This window comes from Maylandia zebra, linkage group LG18 (assembly GCF_041146795.1).
Source record: "Maylandia zebra isolate NMK-2024a linkage group LG18, Mzebra_GT3a, whole genome shotgun sequence".
Lineage (NCBI taxonomy): Eukaryota > Metazoa > Chordata > Actinopteri > Cichliformes > Cichlidae > Maylandia > Maylandia zebra.
The window spans coordinates 9982210-9998653 of record NC_135184.1 but is presented as its reverse complement, the minus strand read 5'-3'; the positions used below and the strand labels follow the sequence as shown (position 1 = coordinate 9998653).

General features: G+C 39.3%; 1 protein-coding gene across 1 annotated transcript in view; it reads right to left on the bottom strand.

The window, feature by feature from the left end:
• Positions 1-16444, bottom strand: part of ak5 (adenylate kinase 5) — a 103121-nt gene that overhangs the window by 68188 nt on the left and 18489 nt on the right. The window contains exon 6 of the mRNA XM_004555225.5: positions 170-361. Within this exon, the coding sequence (XP_004555282.3) occupies positions 170-361 (192 nt within the window). The remainder of the gene's footprint in view (positions 1-169; positions 362-16444) is intronic.

The window sequence follows — 16444 nt, the reverse complement described above, 5'->3', positions numbered from 1 at the left end:
GGGTAAGGAGTTAAGAAAAATAATGAATGGATGGATGATTATGTGAATGTCAATTCTGTGCCAGCTGGAAGCCGTGCTCACCCACCCACCACCCTGATCTCCACATCCTTTGGTTTGAAGTGCTGTATGAGTGTAATTTCTCTAAAAATGGGTTTTTCGGCAGCCTTACCGTAACAATAAGTCCCCTTTCCTGGAAGTATTTGACCAGAGGAATGGTGTTTTGTTTGAAGTTGGTCAGACGGCGCTCAGTGGCCTTAGGGTTGTCGTCAGGCCGTCCCTGCTGCTCGGCTCGTTTCTGCAGCCTCTCCTTCAAACGGTGGTTAGTGCAGGCCAGGAACACCACAAGGTCAGGAGTACAGATCTAGCGGGAGAGAAGAGAATATATTAACCAATACTATAAATACTTTACCTCTCATAAAAGTCTTCATTTATATGTGATGGCCATAATTTGACCCTGTGGAACCTCAGAGGTGCTGACTCTTTCAAATCTCTGCGGTCCACTCAGGTCAGTCTCATTTTTAAATTCAGTTCACTCAGGTCAAAATGATAAAAATGCAACTCATTCAAAAACAAAAGACCTGATCTTTCTAAGGTCTGAAGAGACAGTATATATACAGTGGGTATATATAGTGTGTGTACACAGAAATATTTCCTGCTTTTGAATTAAATCTACTTGAATTCCACTGGAATTCATTGCCTTGAGGATTTCAGCTTATCACGTAGAAAATAGCCTGCGGCTGCACCAGCGACGCCACAGTTTTAATACAGGTGGGATTATGACTCAAACAGGTTAATACTGTCCCCCCTCAAAAGAAGATGAGTACATAAGCTGCCACTCAGAAAGCTTTTCTTTGCATTATTGCTTTTGTGTAATAAACAGAGGAGGATGATAGATAAACTCAGCTAAAAATTAGCATCTTTTTTGCGGGACTTAGATATAATCCAACAAGCAGCAGTTTTCATAATCATGTCAGTGGTTCTGTGTGTAGACAGGAGCCCGTTTGGATTTAACAGTTCAAGATAAATAACCCCATATCAGCCATATGTAAACAACACTATGATTGCTCTTATATACATTTGCCTATATAGATCACCACTGAGTGTTTTAATGCCATTAGTAATTACCAAAATATTTTTTTATGTTTCTCTAATGGTTATTCTGCCAGTATGGACAAGCTCTTTTATTGAAGCGATATTTGTTAATGGTTAAATATAATGATTGTTGTTATCCATGAATTTTTCGATTTATTTAAAAAAAAGTTGGTGGCAGCAGGTGGTCTTTTGACAAAATCATCTTTGATTTAGATTTTTTTATGCTGTTTCTAATGATTGACAACAAATAAGACTGCAAATAAGGAGTAATACGATCACATTCAACTTCTCTTTGTGGTTATCAGGCTTTTAATTTGTCTGCCTCAACAGCCCAGCTACAGAACATCCAAGCAGCCAGTGCATAAACAGAAAAGTCATCAGAAAAATCATTATTGCAAAGTTCAACGTTCAGTTTAGAGGATGTGGTCTGTGGTGCGCATGATCTGTTTTGTAATAGAAAAAGAAAGGTTAGTGTGCCAACTGAATTTGTGTCATTTAAACCTTGCAACCAAAAAAGGAGAGTGTAAGCAGAGCTATTCTTTTTAGCTCAAAATGCTGCAGTTGTCACTATGTACAGTCGGTCAGCTCATTGTAATGAGTATGCCTGCCTCATAGTCCTTGCAGGTGACTATTTGTGACTGCTGTTGTGGGTCTGATCTCCGACAACATCGAGACGGCCTACCTGGAGGAGATTAGGAACCTGGAGACCTGGTGCCAGGAGAATAACCTCCTCCTAAACGTCAGCAAGACTAAGGAGCTGATCGTGGACTTCACTACAAAGCAGGCGAGGAATTACAAACCCCTCATCATCAGTGGCACGCCAGTGGAGAGAGTGGACAGTTTCCGATACCTGGGTGTCCACATCACTCAGGACCTGTCATGGTCCTGTCACATCAACACCCTGGTTAAGAAAGCCCGTCAGCGTCTCTTCTTCCTCAGAAGACTTAGAGACTTCCATCTGCCACTGAAGGTGCTCAAGAACTTCTACTCCTGCACCATCGAGAGCGTCCTGACGTCAAACATCTGCACCTGGTTTGGGAACAGCACCAAGCAGGACAGACAAGATCTGCAAAGGGTGGTGCGCTCGGCAGAACGCATCATTCAATCAGAGCTCCCTGACCTGCTGTCCATCTACACCAAGCGGTGCAAGACCAAAGCTAGGAAGATTATGATGGACCTCTCCCATCCCAACAATGGACTCTTCTCACTGTTGAGGTCTGGGAAGCGCTTCCGCTCCCTTAAGGCCAAAACAGAGAGAATGAGGAGGAGCTTCTTCCCCCAGGCTATTCGGGCCCTGAACCAGGTGTAGGACTGGACTCTCCCAAACACGTCACTATAAGACTGGACTCTCACACACGTCACCACACGCACCACCACACATTTCCTATAATCCTATAATTCCTATAATTTATAATCCTTATCTTTATAATCTCTTCTGCTATTTGCACATTCTTTACTGTAAATTCCTAAGTTAATTTGTAAATTTTTGTAGTAAATTGTAAATATTGTAAAACTTTTCTTCTGTCATTTAATGGTCGGGCATTGTACAGCTACAAGCATTTCACCCCCATGTCATACTGTGTATGGTTGTGTGTGTGTGACAAATAAAATTTGAATTTGAATTTGAATTTATTTGTAATGTGCCCAGAACAATGAAGTACTGTCATGTGAGTACATAAGGCCTAAATACACTAAGCAGTTAAAATTCAGGGATAACACAGTTATAAACCATATTGGATCAATTTCATGTGCTTTGGTGCAATTGAAAGTACACTGAAGACACAGCAGCAAAGTAACGCTCATTCAAGCTGCACAGGCAGAGCAGCTACAGTATGTACTGTCACACGAAGGTTTGGAGCACTACTCAAGCCCTACAAAATAAAATCCAGCAGGCAACTTGTGTACTTTTTTCTAGCCAAACTGTCTTGTGGGCTTCAGATACTGTTTCATTTTCATGCCATCAGTAGTGACAAGGACAGTAGCACCAAGAAAAACTAGAAAAAATATCAGTCAGGAGAAAGCAATGGTCTTTTGCACTCCCTCCAAAGCCATTCTCTTTTTGGGGATGTCCTTGTTTTTGTACCTGTTGTCACTTTCATTTGCAAAGCAGGTAAAATGGATTCACAATATTTTCTGCTTCCTAGCAGGACAGGACTATCCCTAAAATTTAACTGACTTTGTGTTATACTGTGAAGTGTTTTTGAGCAGTGTTTAAACATACAGTATAACAAAATGTGGCTGTCATTGACAAGAAATCATCAGAGCGTCTTCTTATTTAAAAGAAGACTAAGTCTTCATTAGGTTAAAGTTCTATAGTTAAGTGCCTAAAATGTTAGGTACTGACTAAAACACATTTAACAGCTACTCCACCCTGTAAAGTGTGTAACTAACAAGTGCAGATCACTGAAGGATACTTTTATCTGCATAACGTAAAGCATCATCAAAGTCAGGCAATTTAGTTTCTATGGTAGTTCTGACCTCCTCAGGTGTGACTCACAGAAGCGCTAAATATCCTCCTCGTCTTGTACCTGACAACCCACCACCAGTGGGAACCTTGCACTATATAAAGCCTGCACAGCAGTTTATAAGTTAGTTTCCTCCAGCTTGTGTTTCACTTTGATGAAATGGACTTGATGAACACTCCAGAGTCTGCATTTTATCTGGCACAATGCCAGAGAACTAAAAATAGTCTGAACGACGATGCTTATCGAGGCACATGCCACTCCGGCAGTGCGACTCAGGCTTGAGTCTTATAGCCGCTGTTTTCTACGAGAACGGTTTTAGATAGATCTTTATTAAAATGGTTGTCCTCACGTCAGACTGGAGCAAAAAGACATCATGTCAGGCTGTTTTAATGCCGGCAGTTCAGTAAGTGAATCTATCTGTTTTGCTTCAAGGCCAGGAAGCATGTGGAGGCTTTCTTTCAAACACACACTCATACAGAGTCCTAAATAAGGTGCATAAGCAGGCTGATGCTGACCTGATGGCTGTGCCAAACATCACTGCTAATAACCTTTTAGGGATGTTCTGCTAAATGCACTCGATTGAAGGGAAAACAACAACAAAATCCAAAAAAAAAAAAAGGTTTTGAAAAAAACAATGGCCGCAATTGACGCAGCTTCCTGTTGTGCTGCAATGGAAAGTTAATATCTATCACAGAAGGTACATAAGACGGTTGCTGTGTGCTAACAAATGGTTTTAGCATTTAAGGATTTTTGTTTGTTTGTTGTGATTGGATTTGTGTGCCATTTTATTAGGTTTTGTTTCTGGTTTATTGAGATAAGAAACTGATTCATTTAAATGAAAAATCTTGTTTCATACTTTTTCACATAATACTGCCTTACACAAAGAAACAGTTGAATATGGGCTCCAGTCCAGAGTGAACTTGGCTGCCTTGAGTTAATTTCATTCTCCTCTTCCTTTCTAAACATATGTAGCTGTAGACTATCAGGCGTCTCCATCTGTCTGTATAGACCCAATTGTTCTCGGGTGGTTTCCTCTCCATCCGCCCTGCATCTCTCATGGAGAGGAACAAATTTTAAATCTTTGACGTCTCCAGGAGCTTTCTAACCTGTCTAAATGAATAGAACAAGACTGCATAGTTTAAATAAATGTCACCATATATACTGTAGAAACTGGAGGATGGCAACCGATTGCAGCTGAATCACTCGGTCTATAAAAGTCACCAAAACGAGTAAGCTGTCCAACAGAATCTCAAGTAAAAACCCAAAAGATTTTCCAGGAACACTAAAGCTGGCATTTTATTTTCTTTAAAAATGATGAATTGAAGATAGTTGCAGTTTCATTTCCTTTTATTTAACTAATAATGGGCTAATGCATAATGGGCTAATCCTTTAATTTTTCATTGAGTGTATTCTGCTGAACCTCAGTTAACATTAATTTTTATTGTTATACTGAGTCTTGCAGTTATTTCCTTGATTCATTGGATAATTGGTCTATAAAGCACAATAAATTATGCCAACTAAGAACATTGTGGTTGTCTTTAAATGTCTCATGTCCAATCAAGAGTTACAAAATTCTAATTACTGCATGTGTGTTTGAAACACCCTCCATTATATTTACAAATTGGGCACTTTAGTACACCTTATTAGAATGTACTGGACTGAGTATAATTTAAAGCACCTTGAGGCAACTGTTATTATGATTTGGTGCTGTAAAAATAATACTGATACTGGTGACTATGGAGTCCATTTGAGTACAGTGAACTCATTGTCATATTTAAGAAACTATCTTGAGATGAACTGAGCTTTGTAAAATCAAGACTTAACAGACCAGGCCTTGTTTTTAGGTTTTTGTTGTCTAGTTTTGCTGAAGCTGTGTGAGTTTCCTGTTAGCTGATAAGAGTAGAACAAGGTGTGGTCTTCTTCTGCTGCAGTCCATCTGCTTAAAAGTTTGACTAACTACAAGTTCAGAGATGATATTCTACACAGAGAACTGCTGCTCTTTATCAGACCATCCTCTTTAAACCCCAGACATGGTTGTGTCCGGTGTATCAGCATTTTTTGAAATGCTCAGACCAGCCTGTCCAGCACCAGCAACCACATTCAAAGTCATTTATTTACATTTCTTCCTCATTCTCATGCTTAATTTGAATTTTTGCAGGTCATCGTACACAGATGAGTGTATACAAGACCAATAATGGCAGCAAAATCTAATTCTTGAGACCCATGAAATATCAAACATTGGACACTTTTCCTTAAGATTTTTTTAATAGACAATAAACAAAGAGTTCAACTAATCAATCTGTTACTGGGATAGAACAGAAAGCTGTCAAAAGTACTTGTGCTTTTATTTAAAAGATGATTTCTGCAACCATTAACCTGGTTCATAACCAGCAGTGAGATTCCTTTTGAAAATCGTATTCTTTGATTTTGTCCCAGAGTCACACAGAAAACTATAATGCCAACAAAGAAGAAACTTCAGTCTTTAACTGTAACCTGTGCAGATTCTGTAAATGTCACCCACCCACTTATCTTGCATATTCACAGTGGTTATGTGTCTAGATGGAAATTCACAGAAAACAAATTGATTTTTTTTTCTTGCTGCGGATGAAGAGAGCGGTGTAAGCTTGCTAAAAGAACAATTACATAACGTTACTGTTAGGTTTTTTTTCTTTTACTTCCCCTTAGACCAGGGAAGTCTCTGTCTTGCAGGAGGAGGAAGATAAAGAAATGCGCATTTGTAATACGCAGAAATTAATTATTCTCAGAGCAGAAAGTTGAGTTTCTCTCTGTTGTTTTTATAAGAACGAGCACTTACTGCAGTGTAGCTGCTGCTCTTTTTGCACTTTTTAAATACCCGGTATGATGCATGAGTATGGATTTACGAGACAAGATTCATGCAGGAAACTGATCGATAAACAATCAGAGACTTACGGTAGACACCCAAAATTGTGATTGATGTTCCATGACTATTTCAAACCAAAGCTGATAAATAGGTAGATGTGTGTGTTTTGGATTTAGGGACCTCTCCTAGCCAACTGACAGTGGCAAATAAAGAGACTGGCACTTTCATACTCAATAGGAGTATTTGCTAAATGGCTTGATGAAGGGATAGACGGTCTCTCTGGGCGGCTATAAAGAGAGCAGGGTTGCTGTGGTGGCCCAGAGGAGTTGCCCATAAATGGCTGCTGTGATGCTGAAAAGGGCAAAGTAGCAGCATGGGGTGAGTAATGAAAATGGATGCTGCAGGCCCTCAGAGGATCACTCAGTTGTCCCCAAGCTCACAGGCTCCCAGGCAATGTGGGATCTGAAAATAAAGTGCTGAACCTTTCAGAATATGAAGCTCAAAGCAGCACTGAGCCTGTCTGAAAGTATCAGAGTCAATTTTATCTCTTTGAAGGTCTCTTTACAACCAGATCAAACGTAATCAAAGTTTACAGATACTCATATTAAATGTGTGCAATGTCTCAAATAACGAGATCAGTATTTGTGCAGATAATCCCTGTAAACCAAGAGCTCAGACTTCAGGCTGCTTTAAACATAAGGTTTCAGACAGTCGTTTCCCACTGCTGTGAGTGCAGAAGCCCCTCCAACCTGCTGTTCCAACCTTCTATTTATGAGTGGCAGCCAATTAAAATTGATCGTAAGGGGAAGACGGTCTCGAAGGGAGGGGCGCTATATGGATTGCTTCAGACAATTCGTATAACCTTAATAGGCTTAGTTTGTGAACCTCAGTGTCCAAAAAAATCTACTATTGCGAGTTGAGTTTTTTAAGAGAGGGTAAAAGATGATATCAGATTGGCGAATCATCGATCAAGTACACAGTTTCAGGCGTACGATTACAGTATCAAGCACAGAAAGAGCGATAACTAAACAGCTCTTTGTTTATCGTAAGAGACGTGTGTTTTTTAGTCCTAGACCATATCCTGTATTTGACTCCCGAAATAGCCATGTCCATGTAAACACACTCACCTCTACTATTGGTTCATATTTTTCACACAACATTCATGTAAATCCTTGCTGTCGACAACTCTCACTGGGTTAAATTGTTTGTTAGCCAGTCATTTTATCAATATCTGTGTCTGTGAGCTAAAACTACCTGCCTCACCAATCCGAACTGCTGGAGTCTCCAGGCTCTCTGTGGCTTTGTAACTGAGTGCGTAACTTGCTCTACGTCCTCCTCCTTCATCTTTAATCACAGCAGTCTCTTTCAGTAAGTAAACCTTTTTCCTCTCTTCTCTCTTTTTAAGCCCTCTTGGTCTAGAAGTGCTGTGCTGCTAATGATTATAAAGAGTTTCGAATCTTCAGCAGCCTCACAGGGACGTTTAGCAGCAGCATGATACAACGGCTTGCATAAGTCTTTTACAGCAGTTTTAGGTGTAGCTGTATAGTACTGGCAGAGGGAAAATATTCTTTAAGGGAAGAATGTAATAAATAAAAAACATTTTTAGCCACTCGATTGTGAAGATATCCAGCAGACGTTCGCAGCTGACAGATCCGGTTTTTGAATTGTTCTTGAGATAAAAAAAATAATTTGGGGATATCTATTTTGTAATCTTTGAGATAAAATAAACAGTTAATAATTAGATGTCATGGTTTAACTAAATAATATAATACCTATGTACATCTTTTACCATACAAAATACTCCTTCATATATTGTCCACGTTTTGCCCATGTCTATATGTAGAAGTCTTAGGTAGCATCTTTGTGGTCTTGAGTTCTCTAGGTTTTCTGATCATCTTTCAAAATATTTCTTCGGACGTTCATATACAAAGGACATCATGGGACGTTCAGCCGCATGGAGTACTACCACATTAGGTGGTACTGCACTGTAATGTAAAACAAGTTGAGCCGCATCGTGACGCCTCAAAACTACTGTTAGTACTTTACAACACCATCTGGAAAGTGTCTGACAAAGTCCTTTTTTTTTGTTGCATGGGGCAGCACGGTAGGGCACCAATGCCCTACCGTGCTGCCCCATGCAACAAAAAAAAGAAGCAGGTTAACACTGTTGCCTCATAGTAAGAAGGTACTAAATTCCACTTTCTTCCTACCAGAGTCCAAAGACGTTAGTGGGGTTAGGTTAATAAGTGATTAGTGTGAGTGTGAATGGTTCCCTCTCTCTCTGTGTTTGGCATATTTGGATAGTAGTACTATATTATATTGTTTGAATAATTCCTACATTAGGTTCCCAGCATTCTGCTTTGCTTAAAAGCAAACAAGAATACACAGAAATACCACAGGTATTTCCAGGTAATTGTCAAACATTAAAGTTTGCTTTAATAGGTTATTACATGGTAAATAGAAACTGGCGGTTTTGCATTTTCCAGCTGTTTACTGCTTATTACACAGAAACTATCATGGATGTTTCCATTTATTAATTTAGAGCATTAAACATAATATTTACATTCTTGCTTTTGAGCCAAGCAGAATGCTGGGAACCCAAGGTAGGATCAACTCAAGAATAATATGCTTAAACATCATCCAATATTACTCTTATTAATATGAGGTTATTGCAATCTAAACTGAAGTTTAACTGAAACACTTGAGTGTGTGCATCTACTCACAGACAGCTTAAACACTTCCAACAAACTGGCTACAAACTGCCTGCTGCTCCCAGATGTCATAGTTAACTGCTGCACATGACATGTGAGTTACATTGTGCTCTGATGTGACCACTGAATGATGCCAAATAAGTTATGTAAAGATGCTGAAAAGGCAACTGGAAACTCAGCTATATATTTGTTGATTTAGAAAAAAAGAAAAAAATCCATGCGGTATCCTGCACCAGTGTCTCCCAGGATTACAGACCTGTGGCACTGACTTCCCATCTCATGAAGACCCTGGAAAGACTCATCCTTATCCAACTCTGACCTATTGTCAGGTCACATCAGGATCCCCTTCAGTTCACTTACCAGCCCCGTCTCGGAGCTGAGGACGCCATCATCTACCTGCTCAATCGTGTCTACGACCATCTGGGGAAGCCGGCGAGCACTGTGAGGGTCACGTTTTTTGACTTTTCCAGTGCATTCATACCATCAGGCCAACACTCCTGGGTGATAAGCTGACAGCGATGCAGGTGGATGCCTTTCTTGTGTCTTGGATTGTTGATTACCTGACAGGAAGACCACAATTTGTGTGTCTTCAACATTGTGTGTCTGATAAGGTGATCAGCAACATAGAGGCACCACAAGGGACCGTCCTCTCCCCTTTCCTCTTCACCCTCTACACCACAGACTTCAGCCATTGGACAGAGACCTGCTGGCTTAAGAAGTTTTCACTGATGTTGTGGGGATGGAACTGGACTCCCTTAAGTCAAATGCACCACTGAACGACACAGGAAATCATTCTTGCATAGATTTACAGTTTAGAGTAAAATTTCAATAATGTATATTTAATCTTTGTAATATTCTGGATATTTATAAGTGAGCTGTTTGTATATATTAGAGCTATTTCTTATATTTTGTAATTTTGAAATATATTTTTTTATTTAATTCAGTTTGTTGCTGTACTCATTGTCTTGGAGCAACTGTAACCACATAATTTCCTTCCGGATTAATAGTGTGTTCTGATTCTGATGAAAGGCACCATTATTTTTTTCTTTCAGTGTAAAAAGTTGTAATGTATAAAAAATGACATCCTCGAGTTGATCCCATAAACAGTCCACAGAAGGGTAGACCTAAAGGAACACCTTCGAGGAAATATGATTCATTGTTTAACATAAAAAGGTTCCATGTCTGAAAAGTGAAGTCAGAAGTGCCGTAAACCTGCATTCTTTTTAAGTCAGAAGGCGGTGACTCCTCTGGTTGCAAAGAGGCGTCTATTCAGTCTGTCAGCTTGTTGATCTATGATCTAACTAAATAACATTGGTTCATTTTATAGACTATCATTCTCTTTAGAGTCAAGGGGAAACAAACCAGAGTGCACCAAACCTCAAACATTAATTCCTGTAAACTCATTGCACCACAAACCCATTTGTTCTCATTTGTATGCCTCACCCTTCCTTCACTTTCCCCCTTTTTGTCAGCCTCTCTGAGACATATCGGGAAATTTGCCAGGCTGGGAGCCACTACAGATTTTCAGTTAGACCTCTGCCATACTTTACCCTCTCCTGTAGCTCATCAATAAATGAGTATCATTCATATTTTGGGTTGGGGTTCTTGCTAGTGAAACATCCCTACTGGCAAGAAGAGACTAGATTTAGACAAGTGGGTGGAGTCCATCCATAGACCATACAGATCCACTGCACTAATAGACACCTGCTAATAAGTGTTAAATAGGATTCAAATGAAATACTAAGAAATTTTACTCTTGAAAAGTGGACTATAGAATTCTTGGGCAGCCTTGTAGTACAATCAGCTATATTTAAATCTTTAAGAAAAATAGAAACACCTTAAATGCAGTTGAGAAGTTAATTGAATTGGCTTGTAGTCTGGTCGCTGATCATAACAATAAAAGCTTCAAGCCTTAAAACAAATACTGGTTATTGTATACCCCAGGCCTGCCGCATGCTTGCATTAATATCTAGGTGGTCATCAGCTCACATCCAATCATTAATGACTTTATGAACTGTTTCTGAGCGGTTGCTAAGACACACTTATAAACAAAGCTGCATGGATATCTACCTTATGTAACATCCAGTAGACTTTCTCTAGTCCTGATCTAACAGCAGTGCCCCTTTACAAACCGCTGTAAGCTATTTTAAATGGCACTTAAATAACATTCTGACAATAAAAAAAATTGAATCAGCTTAACTGAATTTCAGAGACTGCTGCTTATGAAAAGCGGTGATTTATACGACTTCCGGGCCGTGAATGTGAAAATGCCTATTAACACACAAATGTGTGGCAACATAGATGAGTTAGCCAGTGACTGTGAGTTTATTGAATTGTTTACACATTAGCAGATGTGATCTGCTCCATGTTTGGAACAGCTGGAAACACACTTATAGCTCAGCTTTGAGGTGTATCAAAGAAGGGAGGAGTATGTGATTGGGTGGGTGTTGCCTGGTTAGCACTGATTCTCTACACGAGCCAGCCACATGTATCCTCTTGTTTATGTGTTTTGTTTCCTCAGGCAGCTTTCAGACAGGGAGCACGTACTGAGTGGAATCTGCTGTCAGGCGCAGCGGACCGGGGAGACGACAGCAACCTCATTATGAGCTATTATTACACCCAAACTTGGCCTCTTCACAACAACAGGGAGAGAGGGTACAAAAACCAGAGTGGCAAGAGGATATAACAAAGACATTCGAGTGGGTTACATATCCACAGTGGTTACTGTGATGGGCCCACAGAAACCCCTCACAATGCCTGAATGCTTGTTGTTCAATAAATCTGGCATACTTGGAAAATCATCTTATTATAACTGTGGAAATGTTGTTCTCTTGTGATAAAAAAAAGAAAAAGATCTTAAGGGACTTTCAGGTTAAAGTTAAATATATAAAACAAAACTAAATTGTATGTTAATCTGTGACCTGAACGAAATTAAAGTAATATAAAATAGTGCAATGAATAACACTATCTCATTACAACGCTCTGCTGAGAAACCTTGGGTTCTGGCATTTGTTTGAAATTTACTTTCACATACCGTATACCCCAGACGAGTTCCTCACTCCACAGTCTCCCCCAGTGGGGAAATACATCTTGAGACAGTGCAGAAATCCACAAAGAGCTCAAAGCTTTGACACAGCCTTGAAACTTGCCAGATCCCAATCTGATTTAGCCGCTACCCAGGTCCTGTCTCCATGCGTCGCCCAGGACAATTTCAAAGTTGTGGCTGACTGGTGCATATTTAAAGCATCTAAGATGCTTCTACGATACTTTCTGCACAGCTGGCTGCAGAAAGAAAAAGCTGTGGATCACTTCTTATATTACAGTCATTACTAAGGAATTTAAAGAGCGCCATGGCCGACCTAATCATTTATCGCTGATGAGTAGCAAAAATACACAGTTGAAGATTAGTATATATGTAAGCAGTGATGATTCGTATATAGATATATATACAGAGCATTTTCTAACTAATTCCTAATGAGCTATTTTAAAGTATCATAACATCATGTATAACTAAACTACAGTAAGTTTCCCAAATAAACCAAAGACAGTACAGAAAAATTAGAGTACTCAGTGGTATAATTAACTAGTCTGTTCATATACTTCATAGTCTTTTATATCATGGTTTTTATTCAAATTTGCTGACTATGAGGTAGTTTTATAACTGAGTGTGAAGCTCGGGTAGTAAACTCAGCATTGATATATCATATCCGTTTACCTGTAAGTTGATTTAACAATAGAAAGCTGCTTATTTATACTTCCAGAGACATGATCAGACTTGCTTGAGTCATGTCAGGGTGTGTTTGGTGAATACAAGTTCAGTATTATCTTTTAAATGAAATGCTTTTTATTAGATGTTTCACAAGATTCACAAGTCTGTGTCAGCTCAACAAATAATACAGTGCAGCCCAAGCGTGGGACCAGAGGCAGCTAAACAAAGACGATTCTCATTCTGAAGCCGAGGAGAGCGGCAGCTTGAACTGCTAATTGTCTGTAGGTTTGACACTCAGAGTGACAGTGATCGTGTTAAACTTGTTTTTAACTGAGTTGGTAGCACACTGTGACTAATGCCATGCAACTGAAAACAGAAACGGTGACGTCTGGGATGACAAAATAAAAACTGTTTTGGTTTGTGCTCGACTTCATGTAAGCATGTTTTCATATATTAAGTATGGTTATCTCTTTCTTCTGTATTTATAGGTTATATCTTTTTGCATGCACTCATGTGCTAATGCACATTTGTTGTGTGTCACAACCATGTGCGTTCATGCACTTTCATGCTTTGACCTCTTTGCAATTTTATGCATTTGCCTGTTTATTTCACTGTACATGTAAATACAATTTTGCATATTTCAGTGTGTATGAAGCACGTTTCCTTGCGTGTCTGCATACAAAAAAAGGCAATAGGAAAACATAGTTCCAGAGACAGAAATGGTCTTTTGGACCATTTGTTACCCTAACTGAAGAGAACAGCCTCTGTAGAGCCACATGACTGGCTGTGGCTGTCTACAATGACAAGCCATTTGGATGTGTTGACTGGAAAGATGACGAGATAAAGCTCCACACTATCTTTCAGTAAGTGGCGCTTTCAAAAGAGTCCCATCTGGTTTTCCCTGCAGGAGCCCAAAAAACACAAATTTAATCAACCATTCTGTGCCACAGTGGAGCTGCAGTTTTGTAGAGAGTACCAACGCTGTTTGATAGTTACAGAATATTCACAGGCTGCATCACAGCTTCCTTACGTGACACACCGACAGCACATACTGTCATTGATTGAGGCACTTGCTGCTGCACTGATCATCAAACCTGGTGAAACACCTTTTGGTGCAATCTTATGTCCAAAGGTACAGCAGAGTTGTTGCTGGACAAATAACAAATCACACTGTGAGAATTGTTCAGACCTCACAGTTTTTCCATAAATTGTCAAAAAATATTTCCAGCACCAACAAGAAAAAAAAAGGTTGCCTTATGTATTAAATTTGCGGTAAAATGTTTGATAGAAAGGCCAAAAAGTTTTTTTTAATTAAAAGTGGTGTTCAGGTGCATTGAGTATCTTCATGGTACATCCAATAAAAACATAACCTTTGAGAAGGAGGTAATGTTTTTGGTAGTGTTTGCATGTGTGGGTGTGTGTAACTGTTGACACGATAGCTTGAAAAGTTTTAAAGTAATTCTGATAAAACTTTGAAGATGAGTAGAGCGGGGTCATGCTAACAATCCATTAAAATTTGCCTTACATCCACCAAGGACTTCAAGGTCAACTTATTGATCTGTTGATCACATAACTTGCATCATGCATCAACACAGCAATAAAACGGCATTAAGTTGAAATCAGTCTATCATTAGTCAGTTTCCTACTGAATGGGGTCAAGCTGGCAATTATATGCAATCTGTTTGTAATAATACTGTAAAATAAATGAGCAGGAATTGCAAATCTGGTCTTGCCTGTTCCGAATCAATCTACATAAACCAAAGTTCACAATAAGTATTGCATTCAGAGTCCAGCTGAACCATCATCGATCTGAAACAGAATAATAATAGAATGTGACATGAAGCTGCAGGAACTTGTGTTTGGTGTTTTTCTCATGTTTTATGGCCCAACAAAGTAATAAAATAAATGAACAAAATTAACATATTCTTGTGTGATATACTGACTTGGTGGTGACAAGGTGAGACTTTAATCATTCTTTTTTTGTAAAATGTCTTCTTGAAATGTTAATCCTTTCCAAGTAGGACTTGAAAGTCTGCTGTCCTTCCGTCTTGTTCCCTGTAATGCAGCTAAAATTGCTGACATTACAAGGTCAGGATTATCTTCTACTGACCTCAAAAGGCCCTAAACGGCTCTAAAAGTCACTCAGCGCTTATTAAAAAGCTGATAAATCTTAAGTGAGTTTAATAGTGATTGAGAGCATTAGTCCCACTAAAAGCAATCGACTGTTTTGTGACACACAATTGGCCACTCAGCTGTAGAGCCGGACTTTCCTTTAGAAGCTCAGAGGAAAAAAAAGCATACACAAGCTGTATCCCAGCGTCCGTGTTTCCAGAATATTTGTACTATTTATCATCTTCATATCAAACCTGATGTTTTCAAAAAGGGAACAGCATGGTGGTGTGGCTGTAAGCCTCACAAGCAAGAAGGTTCTGGGTTCGAATTCAGTCTGGTGTCTCCCTGTGTGTGTGTGGGTTCTCTCCGGGTACTTTGGATGCAGTTTAGAGAGCGTAGGGTCAGGTTAGTTGATTATTGTAAGTTGGATGTAGGTGTGAATGTGATTATGAATGGTTGTCTGTCTCTATGTGTTTGCAATAAACTGGTAACCTCTGTAGGGTATATACCCTGTCTCACCCTGGGATAGACTCCAGCGCCAGAATTGGATAAGTGGAAGAAGATGGATGAATGGCTTTTCAAAGCATTTTGTGACTTCCCATAAAAATTCCTTCTTTAAGTACTGCAGTTTCTAGAAGATAAAGCCAAAAAAAACATCATCAACTTCCTACTTTGGTCAGATGCTTGATAATGCAGAGACCATGAACCAGTCTGCCAGTCAGAACGTCTTCAGAGTTCCTGCTCAGTGAGCTGTTACCTGTTCATTTGAAGAACATTGAACAGTGGCAGGACAGCAAAATGGTAAATAGCTGATCAGAAGCTTGATAGGGCCTGGTGTGAACTTGAGGTCTGTGATAATGTCAAATATCAAACACTAGGTGGGGGACAAGCAAAAAGGCAGACTCTGTAGACACACTGACTGGTTGTATTTTGAATGATTTTTTTTTTTACTGTTTTAATAATCAAAGAGAAAATAAAAATTACACAAATTAGTTCAATCAGTACCTTTAAAAACTGATCTCTTTAACATTGAACTCTGCCTCTCAGCAAGAATTTCATAAAACTGGAGAGAGGCAGAAAGGCAGGAAAAGGAAGCACCAATAAACTGGACCTGAGAAAAATAACTAATGCCAACTAGCCTCCCATAATTCTATCACATGGAGTGCAATAATCAGACTACAGCATTTGCCATCAGCTCAACAAGTACTACAACACCATAAATGAAAAATAATGATGGGAATGTAGTAAAAGAACAGATGACATCAAACATCTTTCAGTGTTTGCAGGCTTCAGGGTAAAAAAAAAAGCAAAACATAAGAAAAATTCAACTTAAAAAACCCTTAATTTGTCTTAGAGTAAATTGTTAAATGTTGTCATTTCTATGCTTACCATCCATCTCTACATTGTTTAACTGTGGGATGAAAGGAATTTTACTGTCCCCCTCCCCAGATTCTCCAGGTTCTGGGTGGGGGGCTGTAGTCTTTTATTACAGACACATCCTTGTGCTTTTTGA